At 28.9% G+C, this 25695-nt stretch overlaps 3 protein-coding genes and 1 non-coding gene across 4 annotated transcripts; 1 reads left to right on the top strand and 3 right to left on the bottom strand.

The window, feature by feature from the left end:
* Positions 1–498, bottom strand: LOC146883385 (uncharacterized). The gene has a single exon (XM_085667533.1). It carries the CDS (start codon positions 496–498, stop codon positions 1–3), a length of 498 nt encoding a protein of 165 aa, XP_085523659.1.
* Positions 499–6883: 6385 nt separating this feature from the next.
* LOC146883384 (uncharacterized) lies at positions 6884–7455 on the bottom strand. The gene has a single exon (XM_085667785.1). The coding sequence runs from the start codon at positions 7416–7418 to the stop codon at positions 6915–6917; it is 504 nt and encodes a 167-aa protein (XP_085523911.1). The 5' UTR covers positions 7419–7455; the 3' UTR covers positions 6884–6914.
* Positions 7456–9856: 2401 nt separating this feature from the next.
* Positions 9857–16173, bottom strand: LOC114166716 (glycosyl transferase family 1 protein). The gene is made up of 14 exons (XM_028051495.2): positions 15292–16173; positions 14971–15057; positions 14427–14536; positions 14172–14222; positions 13880–14051; positions 13476–13796; positions 13199–13402; positions 12465–12950; positions 12002–12211; positions 11549–11737; positions 11179–11342; positions 10896–11048; positions 10724–10802; positions 9857–10629 (listed from the first exon to the last, which is right to left on the bottom strand). The coding sequence occupies exons 1-14, from the start codon at positions 15727–15729 to the stop codon at positions 10186–10188; spliced, it is 3108 nt and encodes a 1035-aa protein (XP_027907296.1). The 5' UTR covers positions 15730–16173; the 3' UTR covers positions 9857–10185.
* A 9089-nt stretch (positions 16174–25262) lies between these two features.
* Positions 25263–25334, top strand: TRNAG-UCC (transfer RNA glycine (anticodon UCC)). Its single transcript has one exon. It is a non-coding gene; the product is annotated as a tRNA-Gly (tRNA).
* Positions 25335–25695: the final 361 nt, after the last annotated feature.

Here is a 25695-nt window from a genome sequence, read left to right as displayed (position 1 = left end):
TTAAAATAAATCCATTGAAGTGATTGGTAACACTGGACGCACCACACTCATATTTTGACGTTGCACCCTTGTTTCCATGGAGTGTGTTCTGATAGCAGGGAGCACACAAGTGATGAACCATAAAACGTAAATAACGAAACCTAACCCTTCCCAAGAGTCTGGTAGCAACAGCACCACCAAGCAAAGCAATGAGAGTGAACCGAACACGTGCATGAGGGTTTCAAAATGATGAACCCTAGTACCAAACTTGAGGTTACCCAAGAAGGCGAAGCAGTAGAGAAGAAAGCTAAGAATGGAAATCCAAGTGGTGTTTGGATGAAGGTGAAATGGGGTAGGGTTTTCTGGATATCTGAGTTGGAGAAAAGCGAGAAGCACGAAGAAGATGAACGCAAGAAGAGCATGAACAGGATTGGTTTCTATTGCCATGTTACGTATTTGGATATTGCCGATGTTATAAGTTACTCGAGCTTCTCTCATTCCAAAAGCTCGATCACCCATCAAGAACTTCAAACGTGATTTTGAGGAAAGCTGAAAGAACACAGAGATTAAAGACTGAGATGAAGTATCTGTGAGGATCAAAGCTATGAGTTGTTTTATAAGAGCTCAACGTATTTCCGGCCATGATTTTTAATATCATGGTGACGTTGATGTTCATGATATAGTAAAAGATTACTATAAGGGATTTGATAGGTAAAACTTGAGAAGGAATTGAACATGTGTTTAGAAAAAAAAAAATGTAAGTTTCAAAATTATGCATAAAAAAGGAGAATATATCTAAATTATGAATTAATAAGCATTTAATAAATGGAGAGGATCGGGAACCAATGAAATTGATAAGGAATTGTAGCATAAATGGGTAGGTTCGGGTACATAAATGTGAAATGGGGAGTTATTTATTATTTATTTTTACTTTTTAAATGAGACTTGTTAAGGACTACATTGTTATATTATAAATAAGATATAGTACACACATTAGAAGAAGACAATAATATATTTGTAACACAAAACACTTCTGCAACAAGTATCCAAGTAAATGACAAAAAGAAATAATTTATTTTGATATATATATTTCTTCGATCCTTTTTCCTTGTTCTTCATCCTTTCACCATTAGATTTTCTTTATTTCTTTATTTATATTTCATGTTAAAATTCGTATTGCATAAAACTTTAAAGAAAATTAAGTTAGATTTGTTAAATATTCAAATAAATGGAAAATTAATTGATTTTTGTTAACATTAAAATAGTCATTATTTACATAAACTCAAATATTTATGTTTTGAAATTTATGTTTCAAAAATGTTAGACTATGTTATTATAATTAATAGTGAGTTAAAAACAAAATAAATTCTTGCTGGTCATTATCAAATAAACATCAATTTCAATATTTAAAAATGATGTCTCCATCATAATATAGTAAAAATCAAAAGTCTGTCGCAGATGTAACAATGAATCAAGAGAAGAAAAAAAAAAAGAATATTTTTAATTAACACACAGAAACCGCGTTTCATTCCACGATTTTTGGGGACCTAGAGCTTCTTTTTGACTGATGACCAGTAAATATTTTTTTTCTCTCTTCGTAATCACTTTTCATGTATGAGTTTACTTGAGACGTTGAACAAAAAAAAGTAATTTCAAATTATTGTTTTTGTATTTTTCAAAATGATAATAATAATATTTATTTATTATATATAATGTTTTAGTTTTTAGCTATAACGATAACATTAAATTACAACTCAAATTTCTGACTATAAAATTGATTGAAATTTAAACAAAATAAGAATTAAATTTGTTTAACTCTCTTTCCAACTTTTAATCTAAGGGTAGCAAATAGGGATGGCAAAAATACCCGTGCCTGCAGATATCCGCGGATAAAATCCGCGACGGATAGTTATTACCTGCGGGTATTTATTACCCGCGGGTAGCGGGTAGCGGGTATTTTAATATCCGGTTATAAACGGGTCGGGTACGGGTATTATACTATCCGTACCCGCGGGTACCCGTTACCCGCAAAAAATTAAAATTAAAATTTAATTTATATTTTATTAAGTTAAATTTAATTAAAATTAGAAGTAATAATATATTTTATTATGTCAAATTTAATTATAATTATAATTTAATTTAATTTATATTTTATTTTTATAATTTTATATTAAAAAATTTATAAAATACATATTTTTTTAAATATTTGCGGGTATCGGGTATCCACGGGTACCCGCGGGTTTTAAAAATATCCGCGGGTATTTTTTAAGCGGATACTCGGCGGGTAAACGGATGGGTAACGGGCGGATTTTTTTTTAGCGGGTCGGGTACGGGTATCATACTATCCGTGCCCGACCCGACCCGTTGCCATCCCTAGTAGCAAATAACATTAAGTTTGGATTGGACATAAACTTTGAAAATAAAGAATTCTTACTAACAATATAGAACTCTAACAAGAAGCCAGAGGAACATATATGACTTTTTTTAAACATGTTTTTATTCTTTAACTTTTAGTAAATTTTGAAATTAGTCAATTTCGAAATTTTGGACAAATTTAGTCTCTCATCTTTTAAAATATGTGGATTTAGTCATTCTTGTTAAATTTTGTTAGGTTTATTTGTTAGTCCATTTCGGGCCGGGTTGGGTTGAAATTTTTTTTACAAAGTTCAATACAGGTTGATTTTCGACCCGACTCATCTAGAATCTGGCTCATGCGGGTTGGCTCACCAACCCGCATATAAAAGGATCACACAAGTATTTTTTATTAAATCGGGCTTTACATTTTCGTGATGTTAGTTTTTTTTTAGCCAACACATAAATAATTTGTATTTTTTTTATTTTGGTTTGTAATTGGATTGTATTAAAATTTATTTAGATTTTAATTAGAAATATAATTTACTTTTGACTGAAAAGAAATGAAAAAATTATATTTTTTTAATTAAGTGAACCCGTGAGCCAACCCATTTAACCCATCAATCCATGGTGGGCCGGACCGGGTTCGACTTTTTTTGACTCGCTAAAAAGTGAGCCGGGTTGGGTTGGCTCACTAAATCATCAACTCGTGGTGGGTTGAGCTGGGTTGGGCCGAATTACCCGTTTTGACAGCTATATTGAAATGTCATATAAACTTAACAAAATTTTATTAAAAGGACTACAGACTACATTTATGTATTTCAAAAGATGAAGGACAAAATTGATCCAAAATTTCGAAATGGACTAATTCCAAAATTCACTGAAAGTTAAGAAAAAAAAACATATTTAACCCCTCAAATAAAAATGAAATTTTCTACATTAAAAATTGATAATCATACAAATGTTAGAGAAATCATTGACAAGGTTGTAGTTATGATAGGTGATATATGCATAGTATTTCCTGAAAAGTTAAATGATGCTATGAATGTGGTGGCAGCTATTCCGGAAGGGTTGCCCCTGACTGTTACTTTGGCTTATTATAAGAAGAAAACGATGAGGGAAGATACCAAGGTTTGGAGAATAAAATTGGTACTCTTACAATGAATGAGATGTAATGAAAGGTGTGAGAGGAAGGTTGATTCATATACACAAATATGTTTTGTTGGAGGAAATGTGAGATCAAGTTTTGTCCTCAGCTTCTTATAAACGCATCTATATTTTATTTTATGTATAGAGTTACTTATATAGTTGGACATACTCCTAATACAATATACACAAATATTTATTGATAAAAAAATGACCGAGGTGAAGGTGATATATGAAGAAGAAAATAAAGGTAATTACGTAAGGTAACTTCTCTTCAACTCACTATTTAAATTAAGATAATATGTTAACAGTTGTTTATATAGTAATATTAAAACAATTTAATTTATATAAAAAAACATTACAAGAAATCATTAAATAACAATTAATTTTAGAGATTAAAAATAATTAATCATTTTTGTGTATAATTTAAATATCAATTTATAAACAAAAAATTGTTGATATTTAAAATAATTTTATTATGAATAAAAAATTATATTTGATCTATGAATTAAAATTTAAATTGATCTGTAACATTATCATGCTTTTTAGCTATCAAGGATTAGTCTCTAAATCAGATCAAGAAAGATTAATTTAAACACTAATTCTTTAGCCATTAAAATATTAGTAGCTAATGTTAGATATCAATTTAATTATCAAATTAATTTAAACACAATTAATTATAATTTAGTATTTATGATAGAGAATATTTTAATACCAATAAATTTTAGATAATTTAAATTGGTATCTAAATTAATTACCATAGTACTACAAGTTCTCTTTTAATCGCTATATAATAATGATTTTTTTAGATAACTTTTATTAAAATTATTTTCTCGTAAACAAATATAGTACGGGAAATGTGGACAAAAGATAGTGGATTATTAGTAAAACTCATGTTACCTTGTTTTTTATATGAAGTTAAGAGTTACACGTATCTCATCTAAAAATGAATATTAGTACAACTCAATTTATTATATTTTCAATTTTCTATTGTTAGGATTTCTCTCAATATTAACTTTTCTTATTTTGTTCTAAATGACATCCAACTTCAATGTTCCATTATTCTGTTACCACTTTAATTTTAATATATCGAAAGACATTATTTGAGTTCAACTTTGATTTAAAGATCGACTAACATCAAAATAGTATTCATATCATCAAATTTATTTTTGACTTGAAAATAACACAAAAAAAAAAATGTGCAATCACATTTTTATAAATAAATAAACAATATTTGTGTCTGACCTACATCAGTCATAAGTTAAAAAAGTTGGTTAAATTATTCTTTTGGTTCCTTTATTTGTCAAGTAATATCAGTTTGGTCTTCAAATTTTTCGTTGTCTCAATTTGGTCCTCATTTTCTTAAAAATGATTCAATTTAGTCCTTACCGTTAGTTTTACCCGACAGTGTTAACGTCAACGTCACGTGTCAATTTCTGATTTTTTGAATTTTTTGAATTTTTTACACCTATCACTTTATAGTTGTGTCACGTATCAAAATGATTCAATTTGGTTCCTATATTTATTTTTAGTTTCAATTTAGTCCCATTTTTTGTAAAAAATGTCTCTCCTTAAATTGACATTCAATTTACTCAGTGGCGAATCTTGATTAAAAGTGTCGGAGGGGCCAAAGTAATATAATGTGGAGATCATTAAATTCGATCATTAGTATAATGCTTCAAAAAAATGACTTCTCTAACGGAACATTTTTTATCATTAGTACAATGCTTTAAAATATGTAAAGAGGTAGAATCTATCTTGTTTTAGTCAATAATTTTATTTTCATCACTCTTAAAGGATTAATTTATTCTTTCATTCTTTATCAACATACTTTTTTTAAAATAATACTAAAAAATAATTGATCATAATCTAATAAAAAATTAAGACATGTAATTATTAAAAGAAAAATATATTCATTATTCTTATTACATAATACACTATTATTTTTTCTATATTCATAAAAAAAATATACAAAAAGCTCATTAGATAAAAAAAATAATGTTTTCATTATAAAATAAGACAAAAGACATGAAAGGAAGAGGATATATGAGAAATATAATGAGTTTATGTCTAACTTTTTTCTTCTTTAAAAACAAAAAGAAGACATATGAGAGTGGGAGATTATTACAATTTGTGAAAAACTAAAAAGACAATGAAAAGGAAAATAAAAATTAGGTTAATAAATATTTGGTTTAATTATTCTTTTGATTCATGCTTTCGTTTAAAAATGTTAAGTTGGTTCTCCAATTTTCTTTTTAGTCTCAATTTGGTTCCAATTTTTGAAAAACTGATCGTCTTGTATGATAAATTTCGTTAAATTCCTCGAAACATATCAATGATCTTTCCATTAAAATTGAAACTGTTAATATGGATGATTTGCTTTGTTGGTAAAATTAACCTAATCCTACTGTTAATTTTTAAATAAAATCAGAGGTCAAAAGAATAATTAAACCTATATATTTTTATTTTTTATTATATTTAATTTTATGTTTTATTATGTATGTTATGTTTAAATAAAAGAAATAAAAAAAAATTATTTTTATTAATTTCTAATATATATTGTCTATAATTTAAAAAAATTAATATATTTTAAATATATTTTTTAATATATATATATATATGTAAAAAAAATTAAAAAAAAATCTTGGGGGGCCGGGGCTACTCCCTGCCCCCAAATAGCTCTGCCACTGAATTTACTTTTTTATGAATCTTATAGTGATATTCTTACTAAAATTAATGTTTTTATTAAATATTTCTATAAATATTTAAAAATGTAATAGAAATAATAATTCTAGACATAAAAAAGAATATTATATATATATATATATATATATTAAAAATTTAATAAATAAATATATTATAAAAAGTATAATAAAAATAATAATTGTGAACATAAAAGAGATATCACCTTTATATATAATCTTTGAAAAATCAATAAATAAATATATTATAAAGAGTATTATACGGACAGTCATGTAGTTATAGATAATACTTTGCTTTTAAAACTTAAATGTATACAAACAAAATCATTTAAATTATTCCTTATTATCTATACAATCTAATACAATGTTCAAACACAGTTCAATTTAATATTCAATGATTGAAAATTAATTTCAAATATAGTATTTTGCAACTATACATATCCAAAAATCTGTACATATATCTATTTTTTTTTATCAACAAAATGTATTATATCACTCCTTAAAATTAAACTTGAATGTATATATATACCAACAAATAAAAAGACACAAATACGTCCAAAGTAACAATACCACGTTTAGTTTAGCAGAAGTGCTTCACATATTTCTTTTATAACTTCAATTTAGTACGAAAAGATATGATCTATAACACAAATAGAAAAAAACTCAACATCTTGCAAAAGAAATCTAAATTTTGTTTTATTTTCTTATTAATACAGTATACATATTCTGAAGCAGTTAATTCAAATTCATTGAAGTGATTGGCAACAGTGGATGTGTCACTCTGCGTTGACGTTGCAGCCATGTCTCTCTGAAGCGGCTTCTTCTGAACATGATGAAGACATGAATGATAAAGCACAATGTGTACAGAGCAAAACCTAGTGATTCCCAAGTGTGAGTGTGAGGTAGCAGGAGCAGAAGCATGGAAATCAAAGAGAGTGAACCAAAGACGTGCATGAGAGTGTGAAAGTGATGAACCCTAATGCCGAACTTGAGGGTTCCCAAGAAAGCCAAGCAATAAAGAAGAAAGGTAACAATGCAAAGCCAAATGGTCTTTGGATGAAGCTGAAAAGGGTTGGGATTTTGTGCGTATCTGATCTGGAGAAAACCAAGAAGTACAACGAAGATGAAAGCAACAAGTGCATGAACAGGATTGGTTTCTAGTGCAATGTTAAATACTGGGATGTATGCTATATTAAAGGTCACTTTAGTACATCTGAAAACAGGGGTAGAAGGAGCCATGAAAAAACTTCTGGTGTTGTTGAAGACACTCCAAAGAAGCAAGCAATTTCAGACAGAAGAATTAAGGATATACACATTGAAAACATTGGAATATAATATATAAAGACAATTTCTGCATGTAAGTCCACAATGCACATGTTCTCTCTTCATTTCCTTGAAAGTTCGTATTTTTTTATTTATTTAGGGATATTCAGGACTAAACTGTTATGTGTGGAATCAGCCGACTTGACCAACTCGCCGACTTGACCTACATGTAACCAATGATATAAAAGTCTATATTTTTTAAAAGATAAAAATAAAAAACGATAATAAAACTAAGAGAAATAACAACAAAAGTTATAGAAAAAAATACAACATATAAAATACTTACACCAAAACAACCTCTATATATATATATATATATATATATATATATATATATATTTCCTATTTTTAGGGTTTATATTTTTCACTTTTATCTTCTAAATAATTATTCTAAATAATTATTTTATAAATTTGGCCATTTGAGTAATTTTTGAAAATTTAATTATTTTTTATTTTATATTTATTAATTTTAACATTTCTAAACAAAAATATTTATTTAAATAAATTTATAAAAAAATTGTATTTATTTTATTATTACAATATAATAAATATTTACTGGTATATATAATTATAAAAAAAATATTTACTTAACAGGTTTTTAATATACATATTCATGCCAAAATAGCATACCTCTTACACATTTCTCATCTCATCACCCCACAGACATATAAAGTGAGAATTAAGAAAAATCTGATGATGAATTATAAGATACTAAAATCTAAATTTTAGGATAAAATTTAAATAACTTTGATTACATATTTAAATAATATATTTTGGTTTAATTCATTATATATTATAAGTTAATTTTAAATTTAGTCAGTGGATAAAAAACCTATACTGCAAATCTCATAAATTGAAATTATTTTATTTTATAAAAAGTAATGAATGTGAAATTACCAAATCTCAACTTTTAAAGTCAAATATTGTGATGGTCACATGTGTGTATGGACTAGTTGGGAGTCGGCAAATGATGGTGAACTTGACAACAACAATACGACCCTATTATTTACTTGTTTACTCACTAGAGGCTTTTGAGATCAATTGATTATTAAAAAGTAATTTGTTTATTGAACATTATAATAAGATCGAAAGTTATATAAATAACTAATTTCAGCATGTTTTTAAAACAATAAATTTCTAACTAGTAATTCTGAGAATCTAATATATGCGTAAATGGAATCAAAATTCTTATATAAAATGAAGCAGTGATGTTTTAACACTGATAAATTTTTACAATAATTTAATATGTACTATTGTGCTTTTTATTTTTTTTATAACTATACAAGCTTTTTTCTTAATGGAAACGTTATCCATAAAAAGAGACATTACTAGAGAAAAAAAAGAAAAACGAGTTACTGTTAGGGTTGGGAGAGTCGCAATTAAAAGGTGGTAATTTGAAAAAAAAAAAAACAACAAACAAATAACTGTCGCAGAAACAACGTCTAACGCCCCCTTATCTAACCTGTTTAATATACTGAGGATTATAAAATTAAAGACAGCGACACCATTATCATTAACTTCTAATTTTTTTAGATAAATAAAAGAAAGATCTGTTTATACTACGTATTATCATTAACTTTTAATTTTTCATTAAATAAAAGAATCTATTTAACAGCGTGATGATTATTCTAACCTTTTTGTCAACCATTTATCTAATAGGAATCTTGTATTTGTTTATGGTGGTGTATAGACTCAATAACAATTATTTTTATTTAATATACAAAAATAAACTTTATTAAATTTCCTCTCACATTGTACCCACCAAGTAAGAGTTCAGCTCTTCCCTCCTTACTCAATTTCCTCTCACGTGATTACTGTATACATGTTTCGCCCATAGGAGAAAAAATTACATTTTCTTAAATATGAAGTTCAATTTTGTTTTTTTTTTTAGTTATTTAGTTTAGAGTGTTTTCTGTTTCTGCATTTGTGGCTTTCTCTAGGTATACATTGGCTTAAATAAAGCCCTTTCATGTCTTTTTTATTCTTTGAGTTAATCAATATACATTTTTTAATTCTTCATTCTCTCTTAATTCATTCTTTTTCTGATCTAATACCTCTGTTTTTATTTATTGATTAAATGTTAACCAATTCCTTAAAAAATCTAATCCAAATTAAAGAACAAATAGTTATGGGATGTTTGTTTTAAAATAAAATTCAATTACCAATAATTCCAACTGGTAAAAATGTTAAAAATAATCATTTTAAAATCAACCAACCTACTTTACGTTATATGATATGTTAGTGTATATTATTTAGAGTTGAAACTAATTCAATTCTGTTTAGTTCTATTTCTGCAGAGCTAGGATGCAGCTACTCTTGCCCTCAGTGCATGGAAAAAAGTGAAGTAAGAACACTGAAGTTAATTATTCATTTAGATTGAAAGAGCCACCAACATTACAATTTTGCCACACCTCTCTAAAAGAATTTATCATCATGAAAGAATTACAGAATAAGTCAAAAAAACAAAAGATACTTACTTTACACATTAGCTATTTATAAGCAGGAATGAGCAGAAGGATGCATACTCTCACGTACCCTCAACATCCTTAACAGAAATATGCATCCTTTCTGAACCAAAACCACAATTATGTTAACCAAAATCAAATAAATATTACAAAAAGAACAAAAAAAAATGATCTTTTTACGAGGAACACTGCTCAAAACAATGGTTTCAAAATCATCATCATGCTGTTGCTGCAAGCATGGATGAATTGGAGCTTTCCTCATCTGGTGGGGGTTTGATATATTTCCCTATCACTTGTTGGCGATGACGTTTCCTCATTCTGATCTGTTTTTCTATACTCTTTTGCTTCTTCTTTTCCTTCTCTCTGTGCCTTAAACTTCTCTCTCTCTCGTATACACCTTGCCAGAACACTTCACCCGTTGAAGGCCACAACCAATGCCTCTTAGGATCCTCAGAATCTGATAGTTCTGCCAAGTCCTCATCCATGCTCTTAAGGGTGTTGTATGAGAACCATTTGATCCACATCTTACCCCTGCGGTTCTTGAACTTGTGTTGTTCCTGCATTACACCACTCTCAGGATCCACATACACCATTCTCCTTGCACTGTGGTATGTCCACACGTTCACAAGAAGCTCCAGAACCCGTGAATAACAATGCTTATCCTGCAATTTTGTTTCATCCATGTTTTTACACAACTGGGGGCAAAAATAAGTAGCAACGATATAATATACTTGATCCTTTGAGGAAGAAAATTACTTTTGACAAACTCAAAGGACAGTGTCCTGTTGAATGGTGTTCATCATACATCTGTGCATCCATTGCATCCACAAACATTCTGCACAAATGGTGGTTTACGTCAGTTATTTAACTCTTAAACAAGTTACAAGAGAACAAATTTCTTTTTCAGCGACATGAACTTAGTTTATACCTGGAGAACATTACAAACTCCAAAAAGGATCTGGTAGGTAGAGCCCAACTTTGCATGACAGACCATGTATCACCATCTAAAGGCATTGGTGGCAAAGAATGCACATCATCTTTCAACCCATACATTCTCCTCATGGCTTTTGAGAAAGCAAACCTTCACTCAAACACAATGTAGAGAAAATCAGACAATGTCTTTGAAAATGTACAAGAAAATGAAAGCAAGGGTCAAAGACTCGAGCTTTCATGTACTCAAGATAAAACAGAATGGATTTAAGAGATCATACTTGCAATTTCCTGCATTAATGGCGTCACAAAATGACCAAAAGTCCTTTTGCAAAGGGTTGCGTGAATCCATATCCATGCGAACCCAAAAGTATAGTGCATCCCCGTACCTTTTGGATTGGATGGCATTCAATAATGAATTTTCAGCAGTTTCAGACAAGGATGCCTGTTAAAACCCCACACTAGATGTCAGAAGAAGCAAGAACAAGGGACAGATTTGAGAAATCCAATTTATCATTTCCATTCAAGTCACCTTTCTATTTTTCAGACTTACATACATTCCTCTAAATAAATAAATACATTGACAGATGGAAAAGGACATCAAGAGGCATATGTCCAAAGAAATGAGACATGGAAAACAATCATTTATACCTTCTTTGCTGTTGCTCTCCAAGACTGAAATCCAATCCAAGCATTTCTGTGTAATCTGTCGATCCTGTTTGCAATTGCAAAGAAGGCTCCGTGTTCACCAAGTAAATCGCGATAGTAACCATTATTAAGCAATGGAAGACGAGAAGGAGCATCAACATCATCTTTCCCTGGTCTACGTCCTTTACCGGACTGCAAACATCCAACACATTCATTGCATCAGATTGAAATAAGAAACCAATCACTATATTTTCTGAAGAGAAAGCACTACTATTGCAGAATATTTGGGGCATCATTATTATTGCATATGAGCACAAGGGGTATCGAATGATCCCTCTTAAGGTCTCTTCCAATAAAGCCTTTTTCCATACACAAGACCAGAAAATGAAGTGTTACAATCACTGGTAAAAGGGACTAATATGAGAACACGATATAATACGAAAACACCCGACTTACCAGGCCAACTCCTCGATAAAGAGTTTTCTTATGTAGAAAAGGCCAGGATCCTTCCCCAAAATAGGGTTCATAAATGCATAGTGGTTGTCCTGTACGCTCAAGCTCTCCATCATCTCTTTCGTGTAAATCATTCTTTGCTCTATCAGCCCTCTTAGCATTTTTATATACATCCTCCCATGTTCCATGAAACTGCTCTGTTCTATCCTTCAACTGCATTAAAACTCAACTAAAGTTAAAAGCTTTACTCACAGAAATGGAAATTATCAAAGATCTAATACCCTAACTTCAGAAAACTTCAGAAAGAATAATCCTAAATTCTCCTAATCATTCTTTCAGATAATCCTCCTTGAGAAATTTGAACACTTGGTGTTTCATTAATAACTAGAGTACTAGGAAAGTTATTTGATGTTCTAGAAAGAAATAGCCTTTCTCTTCTATAAATTAGAGAATTCTTTGATCTCACCTCTTCATCCTCCCTCCTTTTTTTGGTAAGAGCCAGATGAGTATATCTTTCGTCTTCCCATATGCTATATACAAATATATCATTTGCTGCAACTGTCGTAGTGGATCTATTTTTATGAGAATGATTCCACTGGCCCTCATATTTATCCAAAAACATGCTACTTCTTAATGTCCTATTACTATATGTCATATTTGGAACAGCTTCAAATAAATGCCATTGCCACTGTTCTTTAATCTTGGGGGGAATATCTGAAACAGCCTTGGGTGGAGTAACCTCTGATGGAAGCCTGAGAATATTCTGAAGTAAAGATGCATATCCATCAATTGCTTCTGAAACCATGAGATTCTTTGCAGTGTTTCTCCCGATAGAGGCAATGTTACGAGCCAAGGGTGAGATTTTCCCATTTGAGATCACTTCTAATAAAATTTGTCTCAGAGCTCTAATATTATCCCTTGGGAAAAGATAGCCATTCACCCTGTCATCAACCTAGTCAATGTCAACAAGATAGTCAGCACTCTCCTCAGAAATACATGATATGAGAAACTTTAACTCTTCATATTATAAATAAAATGTAATAATTGACATTTTAGATGCAGGGAAGTTATTATAAAAGCCAAAAACAAAATTAGTCTGGATTATTGCAGGAGGCTTCAAATTAAAGACTTATAAAAGCAACAAACAGTAATCTAGACCCATGATATGGCTAACGTAAATAGATTAGAGCTCAAACTTACGTATTTTCTGATCATGGGAACATCTGGAGCAATAATTGGTTTCTCAAAGGACATAGCCTTGATCAAAATCTCTGGAAAAGAATGTTCTTCAAGAAAGGATCCATATACCACTACATCTGCTGTGCCAAGAACGGAATCGGCATTCAGATCTCCAGCTATGTGCTCTATAATACCTCTTGGGTATTTCAAGCTATGCGCCATGGTCTAATGTAACAGAGTAAAAGATTAGAAACTTCAAATTATTTAGCCAAAAATCAAAGAGAAGGTGGGTACATACCTCAAGAGCTACACTGTAGTTATTTGTTAATTCTCCACTATGAACAATGATTCTTAGTCGAGCACCGGCATTATCTTTGTTTACAGGGAAATCTGCCACAAGTGGTTCTAAAGCCCTTAAAACAATGGCATGCCCCAACCACATGCCCTTGTACAGAAATTGACTGCCCACAATTGCAATAATTACATCATCGGAGCCATAGCCCATATTGACGCGCAAATTATCTTTATGTAAGGTCATAAATGCTTCTGCTTCTAATGCTTCAGCAGGGGAACCAGGAATAACGAAAAAATTTCCAGCATCAAATGTGGAGTAAATCATCTGTGGAATTACAAAATAATCATATGTCACAGGTATGATAGTGTATCAAACATTATATAAATAATTTGGCCCGTACATATTACCGGCAAAGCATAGTTTGGAAAGACAACAACTGTTGAACGATTGAAAAGTCTTCCCCAATCGTTCAAAAATTCTATCTGCCCATTAGTGGTATATTGTCTCGATCGATAAGCAAGAGTGTTTTCATGAACAATCCATATAAGAGGGATGGACTTGAAAGGTTCCAGCAAAAAGCTGTACAAAATAAAATCATTCGTGTTACATGAATAAGGATACTCGTGGCAAAAACCTCAAACAAAATTCATGGGTGCAAAAGCTGTAAGGGATTCAGGAAACAACAATCAAGTATCATACCATGAAAAGGCACCTTTGGCTTCCAGAGAGCTCACAATTATACCATCATAGCTGAGAGGAAAACAGACATTAGCTTCAATGTAGACAAGATATACAAAACACCAAAAAGCTTAAAGAAACAGTTACTTTATCAGTCTAAGTTGCTATTTGATTCGGATTTCTACACATTTCAATTATTAAAACTATACAAAATTCTTTTTTTTTATCAGCATACAAATGCTTAGTCCAGAAGTAAAATTAGAAGAACAATCATACTTTAGCCAGTCCACAGTGTTGTTTCGCTTATCACAAGTTCTGACGATAGTGATGGGAACTCCTAACTTTCTCCACACACTATGCCCTGGTCCATCTTCAAGTGAAAAGACCTGCAAAACATAGAGAATACCTGGGCTAAAATAAACATAAAATTGATTGAAAATGTATGTTGAAAATCATGTCGGCAAAACATCTTAATTTTAGCCTCACTTTGACGAGTCACAATTCTCTTAAGGACGTCAATCTACATTTCTAAATCCGTAATCCTGCTTCAATTTTCAAATACGTGTTTGCCAAGATTCTGAGGCATTTGAAAGTTGAAGCCAATAGTAAAGCAAACACAGATACAAGAAACTAACATTTTTCCTATAATTCGACATCTATATACTCTCCGACTCTTCCGGAGATAAAGCACCACATTCACCCGACACTAGTGCAGACAGAGATATATTGATGATTTAGCTGGCTCCCCACTCATTGTCTTTTCCCTAAACTCACCAATTTTCCTGTATAAAACACCGAAAACAAACTGTAAATGGAGTACCTGGATTTCATAGCCAATCTCTTGCAAAGCAGTTGCAACTGTTACCATAAGTAATTGGTGAGAATCAACCAACAGTTCTCCAAACACCTTCAAAAGAAACCAAAATCACATCAAGAGAGAAATAAACTTTAATAGATCAACCATAACAAGGAAAAACTCATACAGCACTAAAAATTACTTAACAACAAATTTGACTCTAACTTCAAGAGTTCCAAATTGACGTCAACCTACCCCCATTAATAAAAACCATGTAGAAATGAACCACATGCACAACCTAAAAACACCAATGGATAAAAATTATTTGAAAATGGTAAAACTAACCAATGCAAGCTGAGGCTTCCTGTATCCAAAATGTTGCGCTGTGTGGTTAAGCAAACCCGCATCCATGCCCTCACCACCACCTCTCCTAAATTTCTCCAAAATCATTGGCAAAAAAAGGGCATCCTCCCCAATGTCCAACACAGCCTTGTGAATTTCTCCATAATGGAACAATTTATCAGACCGCATTCTCACAGCTGTCAAGGATTCGTCATCGGAGTTTTCCACAACCGACCCCGGCAGAAACATTTGGAACACAACGACCAAGCACAGAAACACCACCACCGTACAAATCCATTGCACGTAATCGAGCTTCTTAAAGAGCAACCTCGAAAAGCTCGATCTGAACCTGTGAGAAAAAGGGTTCTTCTCTTTTCTAGTGAACTGAGTACCAAACAAGCTCCCCTTCTTCAATGGGATCCCAGATTCCAAGGAACCCATTAGAGTCCCATCAATTGGGTCGCAGCAGAATGGGGAAAAGCTTCAAACTTGGGCGAAAACTCGCATGCAGACTAACACCCAGATGCCAGCCCTTCAATGAGGATTCAAAGAGAGCTGAAAAAGACCCAAACTTTGTGCTTGAATTCAAGAAAAAAGACCAAGAAAGATTCTGGGTGTGAGAAAACGGGGTTCTGATGTGGATTTGGGTGATTTGATGTGGGAACTGTTCAGTGAATTTTACTTAAGACGAAAGAAAGAAGGAAGAAGAAGAAGAAGATTTGACGAGTAGGAACTGGATGCACACGGTAGAGACAATGCCCAGTGAGCTGAAGACTCGGGAACGAAACGAATCTAATCTGGAAAAAAAAAATTAAAAAGGAAAAACAAAACCAAAATTAAATGGTTCAATATTTTTGCTGTCTGAAAGGGTAACAATCGTGCTCTTTTTATTTATTTATTTATTTGGCAAAATGAAAGTGTTCTATATCTGTGTTAAATAAACTTCAACAAATCTTGTCCTGCTACCAATTTGGTAATGAAATGCCAATATCTTGTCACGCGCATTGGGTGAAAAGCGTAGCGTCACGCGTGCAGAGAAAAAGTTGTATAGAAAAAAAATAAATTTAAATGTGGCTAGGTATGAAGTATGGAAACCCTTTGATGTGATTGATTATTTAGCTTTTTTTTCCATATAGGTAGAGTCTCAACATTATAGCAGAAACTAAAATTGCATAGAGACTTTACGAAATTTTTAATAAAGTCAATTTGATAATTTATTCAAGGTGAATGCTATGCTGAACTTGTTATGTGAACCGTTATTTTAGCTTTTAGATGAATCAAAAGCATAAGCTTTTATTCTTCTGCTTTCAATTTATTTAGTATGTATTATTGCTTTACACATGGTGTTCTTGTTGATGGTAATTCATTTTTTTAGTTCACTTTTTCTTATCTTCCTTTGCCAGTGTCTTGATGTCACAATTCTAATGTTTGAGGTTATAGTTATTTTTTCTATTGAGTATATAAATGTGTGAAAAAAAAACTTTAGAAACAAGGATAAGGGTTAAATACGTTTTTGGTCCCTTAACTTTAAGTGAATTTTAAAATTAGTTTATTTTGAAATTTTAGATTAATTTAGTCATTTATCTTTAAAATACATAAATTTAGTTACTTTAATATGAAGTCAAATATTATTATGAAATATACTTAAAATGTCAAATAAATTTAATAAAATTCGATTAAAACAACTAAATTCACGTATTTTAAAAAATAAAAGATTAAATTAATTTAAAATTTTAAAATAAATTAATTTTAAGGAAAAAAAGTATTTAAACGAAAAATAATGATGATTGATGGGTGTTATCGGGAAAAAGTGGTAATGAAAAATAAATCAGCACAGAAAATATTATTAAGGGGGTGGTGGAAGTGGCATAGGAGAAAATAACAATGTCATCAAAAATAACCTGAATTACTATTAGTGGGGTCAGAAAATTTTGAGAGAAAGTTAAAATAATTTATAATGAGATACAAAGGAGATTTCTCTTTCTGTCCATTTTTTATTTTCCAATTTTAATCTTAATTTTTATTTTAAAAATTAATTATTTTATAATTATTTTTTTAACTGTTTTTTTAAATTATTTTATTTTAACTGTTATTTTAAAAAAAAATTAAAAAGTTATTTTATTTAAAAATTATTTTAAAATTTATTATATATATTTTAAAAATAAATATTATTGATCTTATAAAAATTAAAAAATGCGGATACACAGACATGATAGCGCCTGTGTGTTCACTAGTAATATATAAATGAGATTTTTTTTGTCCACTTTTCATTTTCCAAATTTATCCTTAATTATTATTTTAAAAATTAATTATCTTATAATTAGTTTATTTTTAATATTTTTTTAAATCTTTTTTATTTTGACCGTTATTCTAAATTTTTTTTAACAGTTACTTTATTTAACAACTATTTTAAAATTTATTACATATATTTTTTAAAAAATAAATATATATATATATATATATATATATATATATACTCCTTTTAATTTTTTTATATTTATTTAAAACCTAAAAATCTAATATATTTAATTTTCTATTTAATTCTTCTTAAACTGTTTTATATTTAAAAGTGGAAATATAATTTTATTAACTTTAATGTTCATGTATCGTTACTCTAATAGTTATATATTACTTATATAGGAAGATATTGTTTTTAGCAACATATATTTTTACCATGTGTGTTATATTTCTCTTCTAAAAGACATTATTTGACTGATAAAACATATGTTTTAATTTATTTTTTTAATCATTGATGAGATTAGTTTATCTTTAAGAATATATCATTTTCAGTTTATTTTTTAAATATCTACGTTTCAGTTAATCTTTAAAAGTGGTTGTTTAGCTTTTAAATAATAGTAATAATAATAATTTTTACGTTATTTTTTAATATAATAATTAAAAATTCAAATAAAAGGCATAAAAAGTACATACTTTTCAGAAATCGTTATGTTCTTGTTATGCAAAAATCGTTATGTTCTTGTTATGAAAAAATGTTTAACATGTATTACTTTCCATACCACATTTAATATTGATAGGCTAAAATATACATTTGTTTTTTACGTTTGAAATTTGTTCTATTTAGATATTATTATGTTCCGAAAAAAAATTATAATTATCATTAATGTTTTCAAATAGAGTTACATTTTGTACTTGTACTAACAGAATTAACTTTATGAACCAAAAATACTAATGGCATTGTTGTACATATATGTATACAGTATATACAATGTGTTTATGGTTTTTTTTATTTTTAGGTTATATTCATATAGTCTTATAAGACCACAATTTATCTTATATATTTTGACGTTACTGTTTTCCAATTTTGATCTTAGATTCCAATAGGTTATGTGATGGGAAAGGCAAATGTAAAATGTATTCTACCATTCAAGTCGGTGTTTAGTTTTGTGAATTTTGGATAAGCATATAATGGGATATTAAAAAAACTTACATTTATTATTACTATACAGTGACGGAACTTTATCAAAATTTTTTGAAAAGTGGAAATAATATACTTAAAATTTATATATTTAACATTATTATTATTCATTCAATGAAAATGAATAATATTTTAGTATAGTTATAACTATAAAATAAACTATATTATCTAACGGATTTAACTGATTGTCCATCGTATGCGATGAGTAACCATATTGTCATATTTTGATCTTTACTCCTTTTTCATCAATTTTAAAAAATAAATTTATGCTTTTGTTTTTCATTAATATACATATTTAAAAAATAAGTTTAAGACTAAAAAATAATTTATCATAATATAATTAATAATTGAGAGACATAATTACTAAAATTATGATAAACAAGTCACAATTAAAAATTGTCTATAAGAAAAATATATACAAAAGAGTCATGAGATAAAAAGATAGTGTTAAATATTAAATGTATTTCACTATCAAGTGAGACTGGAGAAAATTTCTTTTCTTCTTTTTTAAGAATGGAAGGAGAAGATATAAAAGATGAGAACAGAGATATTAAGTTTTTGTTTAACTTTTTTTTTTCTTGGTAACATAACAAAATGAAATCAGGTAAGGGTAAAAGATAAATACAACATCTGAAAAACTAAAAAGACAATTAGAATAGAAAATAAAATTATCTTAATAATTTATTTTCTTTATTATATTTGATTTTATATTTTACAATTTATTAACATTAATGTTATACTTTATAATAGAAATAAAAAATACCTAATTTTTTTTATTAACTTTTCAATATACTATTATCTAATTTATATATATATATATATATATATATATTTAAAAAGTTTTAAAAATAAATAGTTTAACAAATTTTAAACACATTATTTTTAAAAAATATTAAAAAATTAAAAAGATGAAAAAGTTTGGGGTCGTGGCCCCGTCTGCTTCAACTATGCTCTGCCACTGTTACTACATATATTTATAGGATTGGTGAAAGGATATGATACTATTCACTAATCTCGACCTAAGCATGCTTTAACCATATTTATCATAATTGTCTTGTAATGATTGTGTTTGATGTTCTTACACTGCTTTGGCATTACTTCCCAAGCAAATTCTTGTGATCAGTTGAAAACTGAGACCTTTTTTATTTGATAATATCTCAACTTAATGTAAATTTTGTTTCGACTTGGTACGTTCGAGAACCAAATAATTCAAGTTGTATAGTAGTGTTGAGGTCAAGCTCGCCCAATAACCGCTCAGGCTTAAGCGAGTTTGAACTGTCTAGTAGGGTCAAGTGTGTGGGTGTTAATACTGAGAGGCTATTTTTTACTGAGTATGTGGATTTTTATGGTTTTTGAAAGAAAATTTCATTTTGACTTCTTGTCTTCTCAGCTACATGTAATCCACTGGCCCCCTAGGCTTGAGGTATGCGGAGCCGATGAATAGCCTATAATGGTGTACGAAGACTGGGGATGTGCGCTCGTCAAAGGTAATGTGAATCGTCATTTACATGTAACCATTGGATGTGAAGTGATCTAATTGTTAGGAAGTCAATGTGTTTGACTTCCTCTCTTCATCTATAAATAGGGGAGCCTTTCGTGGGTTCCACACCATCTCTCATGTTAAGCTTCCTTGTCTTTCACTCAAAGAATGAGAACTTGAAGTGCTCTCAGTCTTTCTTGTTGAGGTAAAAATAACTTTTTTCTCCGTATTCTTTTCCTATGTCCAATAGTTTCCCTAGGATTCATGCCAATAATTTGGAATTAATAAGTTGTGACATGCCACTATCTTAGATGGTTGCTGAGTCATCACAAAGTAGTCGGGTGGTGGGAGAACTGTTGATGGTGAAGTCACAAATCTGTCGAATGTTGAGGAGGGTAATAAAAGACGAGTATGATTGGGTAAAGGGTAGTGTGCAGAGCATTCTTTCTAAATTTAGGATTAACTCCTACTTGAGTTCTTTCATGACTAACACCAATTTAGTAGAGGATGACGCCCCAATACCAACATATTTTTACGATGATGCTCTCCTTCTGACGTGGTATGTGTAGGCCAGGAGGGGTTAAGGAAGAATTTACCTACTTCTATTTGAATTATACAACATGCATGCATGTTCGTTTTCCTTTAGATGATGTTACGGTAGGGATCTTTCGATTGTGAATCTGTCTCTGATCCAGCTACATCCTAATAGTTGTGCAATCTTTAAATGTTCCGTATATTGTGCTTAGATATAAAGCTATAGTTCTTGGCTCTCGTTTTTTCTTAGCTTCCACAGCACTTGACCGAGCAACCCGGTTAGATGGTTGTTCTTAATAAACAAGTCAAATGTTTGTTTGTTTCTTCCCTTTACCTCTTAATATGGTTTAACTAACATTCTAAATTGTTCTTGGTGCTTAGGAATGATGTTAAAAATGGTTTTTATGTCTCCTACCATATACAAACAAAGTCAATAATTTAAATACATTTATTGGTTATCCCTTAATTAAGTTAAATATGTTTCACAAAAATATCTAACATCTCATTTTCATGTCATTTTCAAACAAACTTTAAGATCAAATTTGTTCCACGAACAAGTGGTCTGTTACATCTAGCATAAAAACAATCATTCAAATGTAGGCATTATTTATATATATATATATATATATATATATATATATATATATATATATATATATATATGAATTATAAAACAAAAGATATACATTAATTTATATTTTCATGTAAAGAAAATAAGTAGGCGTTATTCACATTTAAAAGTTGTAGGTTCAACAATAGCACAAGCTAATCCATAAATACTACAAAACAAAAATATATACAAATAAGTGACTAGTAACGATTAAAGATAAAAAATTGCCAAAATTGTTGAAAAGTTTTATATGTTTTTTTTTCCTCCATAATGATAATAGCTTTTGTTTTTCAATCATGTTTCTCTAATAGGTTTTACATGTCCTACATCCTCAAAATAGTTATATTTGATTCATTATTTTTTTTTCTTGATCTTTCAATTTATCCTTTGGATAAGAAAAATTCAATCAACAATTGAAAAAATACAACTTCCATCTCAACCTACAAGAAATAAATCAAATCTCAAGGAGAAAATTTGAAAAAAAAAAGTTTAATAATCTATTTTACTCTTTCACAAAATGTTCACTTCTTTATATGTATTGTGATAAAAGTCACTCACTAAATTATTTCCAATCAAATTTAAAAAAAAAAAAATTTTATTTGAACCAAATTTTATTATTCTTACACAACTTTTTCTCCTTATGCAAAGCAAATATTAGATCTTGAAATATTATGAAACAGTATATAACGTGGCACATAAATAATGGTAGAAAAAGTATATGCATTTTTCTAAAGAACACATAAATGAAGTGATGGAAGTGATTCAAATCACAGTATAAAACAAAGGACATGTTCTTTTTATAACTATAACCGACATACAATTTTTTTTTTATTACATAATTGTTACTGTTCTAATTTTCTTTCTCGATTATAACTAGAATTGATATAAAAATATTTTCTATAATATTATATAAGAGTCATTGTATCAACTTTTTATATCAATTATAGTGATAATTAACATAAAAAAATCTCTTTGTCACCACGTCATTTATTATGTTAGATAAATTGTAATCTACACGATAATAGAAAGTTATTTTCGCCCTAGTATTTCGTACTTTTTTCAGTTTTATCCTTTGAACAAGAAAAATTCAATCAACAATTAAAAAAATACATCTTTCATCTGAAAAAAAAAACTCAAAACACGAAGAAAAAATTTGAAGAAAAAAAAATGTTTAATAGGTTATTTTACTCTTTCAGCTTAATCATTTAGCGAAATTTACACTTTTTTTATATGTATTAGGATAAAAGTCATTCGTTAGATGATTTCCAATCAAATTTGAAAAAGAAAATATTATTCAACCAAATTTTTTTTATTCTTACACAACTTGTTTGTCCTTATACAAAGCAAAGATTAGATCTTGAAATCTTATGAAACGATATATGCAGAACACGAATATCTAATCTAAATATTTCCGGTGACACATAAACATGGTAGGGAAGTTATATGCATTTTTTTTAAAGACCACACGTAAGCAATGAAAGTGATACAAATGAGATTGTGAATCAGTGGGTGTGTTATTATTCTCTCAAAATAAACAAATTAAATACACTAACCATTATTTTTATAAGTATAATCTTCCAATCTTGCTCGTGTTGTTAATGCTTGTGTATTTAATCACTTGGTTGATTACCATAATAGGGCATTAATCAATCATTATCAATCATAATCACAATTACTCTCTATCATCCATATAATTAATATTGTCCTTGTCTTTGGCTCACCAGAGAGAGTGACCCTTCACCACAATTCATATACTCCACCTATTTTTTATTTTATTTTTTTAATTCCACTTAGTTTTGGTCAAAATTTATATGTGCACATTAAGAATTAATGTTTACAATTTCTTACTATATCAAAGAGTAAGAATAGAAGTGTGTCTGAGAAGAAATGTAATGAAAAAGCTATAAAGCAATAGAGTTTCATTTCTTTGTATACTCTCGTGTTGTTAGTAATAAAATAATATTAATATTGTTTAGAAATGATAAAATGACATCATTTCACGTAAACTCGTAGATATTTTGTTACAGTATTAGATCGACAAAATGTGCAAAAATTGAAAATAACGATAATAAATGGGAAAACAAAATTAAATAATAAAAACATCAAAATAAAATATATATATGAACAAGTTAATATTTTCTTTTAAATGAAACTCATGTTTAGCTAACGAGTATGAATAATCTGTTTATCTTTTCCTTCCAAAAAAAATGTTATTTATTTTTCAGTCAACTATATTTTTTTCTCAAATAAGTCAACTTTTTTCTACCTACTCCTTTATCTATTTTTTTAATACTTTCACAGAGTTATAAAAAAAAAAAGGTGAAATAAAAAATTGTTAGAATATATATATATATATATATAGAGAGAGAGAGAGAGAGAAATAAATGTAGTTATTAATATGGTACTGCCATGGCTGTCGGTTTCGCAGGTCCTGTTATGTGTACATATGAAACTGTCACGTGGGGTTGGTTGGTTTTATTGCTGTTCTTCTTCTACAGATACAGATTCAGGAAACAAATCCAAGTTCTGTGTACAATGTTTTACGACAAGAAAAAAAATAAACAAATAAAAAAGATTAAACAGTAAAAAAAAAAAAGTAAAAATAAAGCTTATTGAATTGCAGAAAAAAAACACAAGTTTCTTTTAGGAAAAAAGAAAAAGTAACTTTGATGTTATCTATATATACTTTTTCGTACATACATTTTTTTTTCCAAAGTATCTACTATTTTAAACTAAAATAATTCTATTTTTATTTTTATCTTTAAAATAATTGTTAATTTAAATTTATTTATTTTAAATTAAAATAATTATTTTCTTTTTTTATTATTTTAAATTATTATTTATTTTTTAACTAAATTTATTATCTATAATAAGAAAGAGAATACGCATACGTGTAGTATATATGTTTCTACCAATTTTATTAAAAATCTTATTTTTAGTATTAGTATTTTATTGTTGATATTTATTATTATAACTAGTATAATATATTATACTATTTTTGTCTTTGCGAAAAATAATGTGAGAAACAAGAACTGTGGTAATAGATAGAAGAAGTATGCTACCAAAAAAAGAAGCAGAATGTAAAAAGAAGAATAATGAAGTAATAACCAAAAACAATTTCTACACAGATTCTTCCTTCTTGTAATGGAAAGTTAATAATGTAAGTCTTACTATTTTATTTACTTATTTCGTTATACTTCTATATTTTATATCACTTATGTTATTTTCGTTTTTTCTTTATTATTTAACGCGTACTTAACGAAACATATTAAAAAATGTGATTAAGAAATGTTTAAAACTAAACGATCCAAAAAAAAAAAAAATGAGAATCGAATAAAATTTAATTTTTGCATTTATCTCGAGAATTGTTGTTGGTATGTTGTTTTGTTGATTTTATTGTTAGCTCCTGGTGATATCACCATAATTCAAAAACAATAAAGTGGAAATACTATAAAAAAATTAGCAACTTTAATATGTGCAATTTTGACAATTATGTCTCTTCTATTTTTTTTTTCAAATTAGACTACATCAAATAGTATTTATTATCTAATATACTCATTTAAGATACCAAAAAAATGTTTAATTAATTAATCATAAAAAACCTTTGAAAAATTTATTATAAGAAAAAGTCGCTAATTTTCTAAATGGAAGGACTAAAATTTTTTTAGAAAAATACGGATAAAAATTAAAGAACAACTAAAATTGTAGTTTACCAATTACTATATTTTATCTTTTTCTAACACCTAAAATATACAGGGATAAAGTTGTCCATCAATATTAGTACGTTGAAGTTTTACTCCGCTCAGACCAAATAAATTTGTGGTACATCCACACAGATCAATATATCATGTGACCAAATCACTCCAATTTAGAAATCTTTCAATATAAAAGTACTCACCTACCTTTCAACAACAGCGTTTGTAGTCCAACGGTTAGGATAATTGCCTTCCAAGCAATAGACCCGGGTTCGACTCCCGGCAAACGCAATTTTTTGATATTCTTTGTTGTTTTAATTTGATTTTAGATTAAAATCCTACCGTTGGTTTTTGTGTTAAACCCTGACCTGAGGAGCCAGCTGTTGAATGCTCAATTAAGGAAACAAGCCAGCTCAAAAGGTTGATCCTCTAACCTAAAAGTTTTCCCATAAATTCCCAAACTCTCCTAACCACAAAAATTGTTTCATCTTATCCTCGTTTTCTTCTCTATAAGTCACAATTTGACTTCTTTAACGCTTTTGACGAAATATTAAACATATTTCAATTTTCTCTCAATTATTAACGCATTATACAGTTAATTTTCGTATATATATTTTTTAAACTTTTCGACTCTAATTGAACTCGTCGTGTA

Source organism: Vigna unguiculata, chromosome 10 (assembly GCF_037176805.1).
Source record: "Vigna unguiculata cultivar grain cowpea cultivar isolate G323 ecotype 2 chromosome 10, ASM3717680v1, whole genome shotgun sequence".
In the NCBI taxonomy this organism is placed as follows: Eukaryota; Viridiplantae; Streptophyta; class Magnoliopsida; order Fabales; family Fabaceae; genus Vigna; species Vigna unguiculata.
Note: the sequence above shows the minus strand (reverse complement) of the source record. Positions and strands in the feature narration are given on the sequence as shown.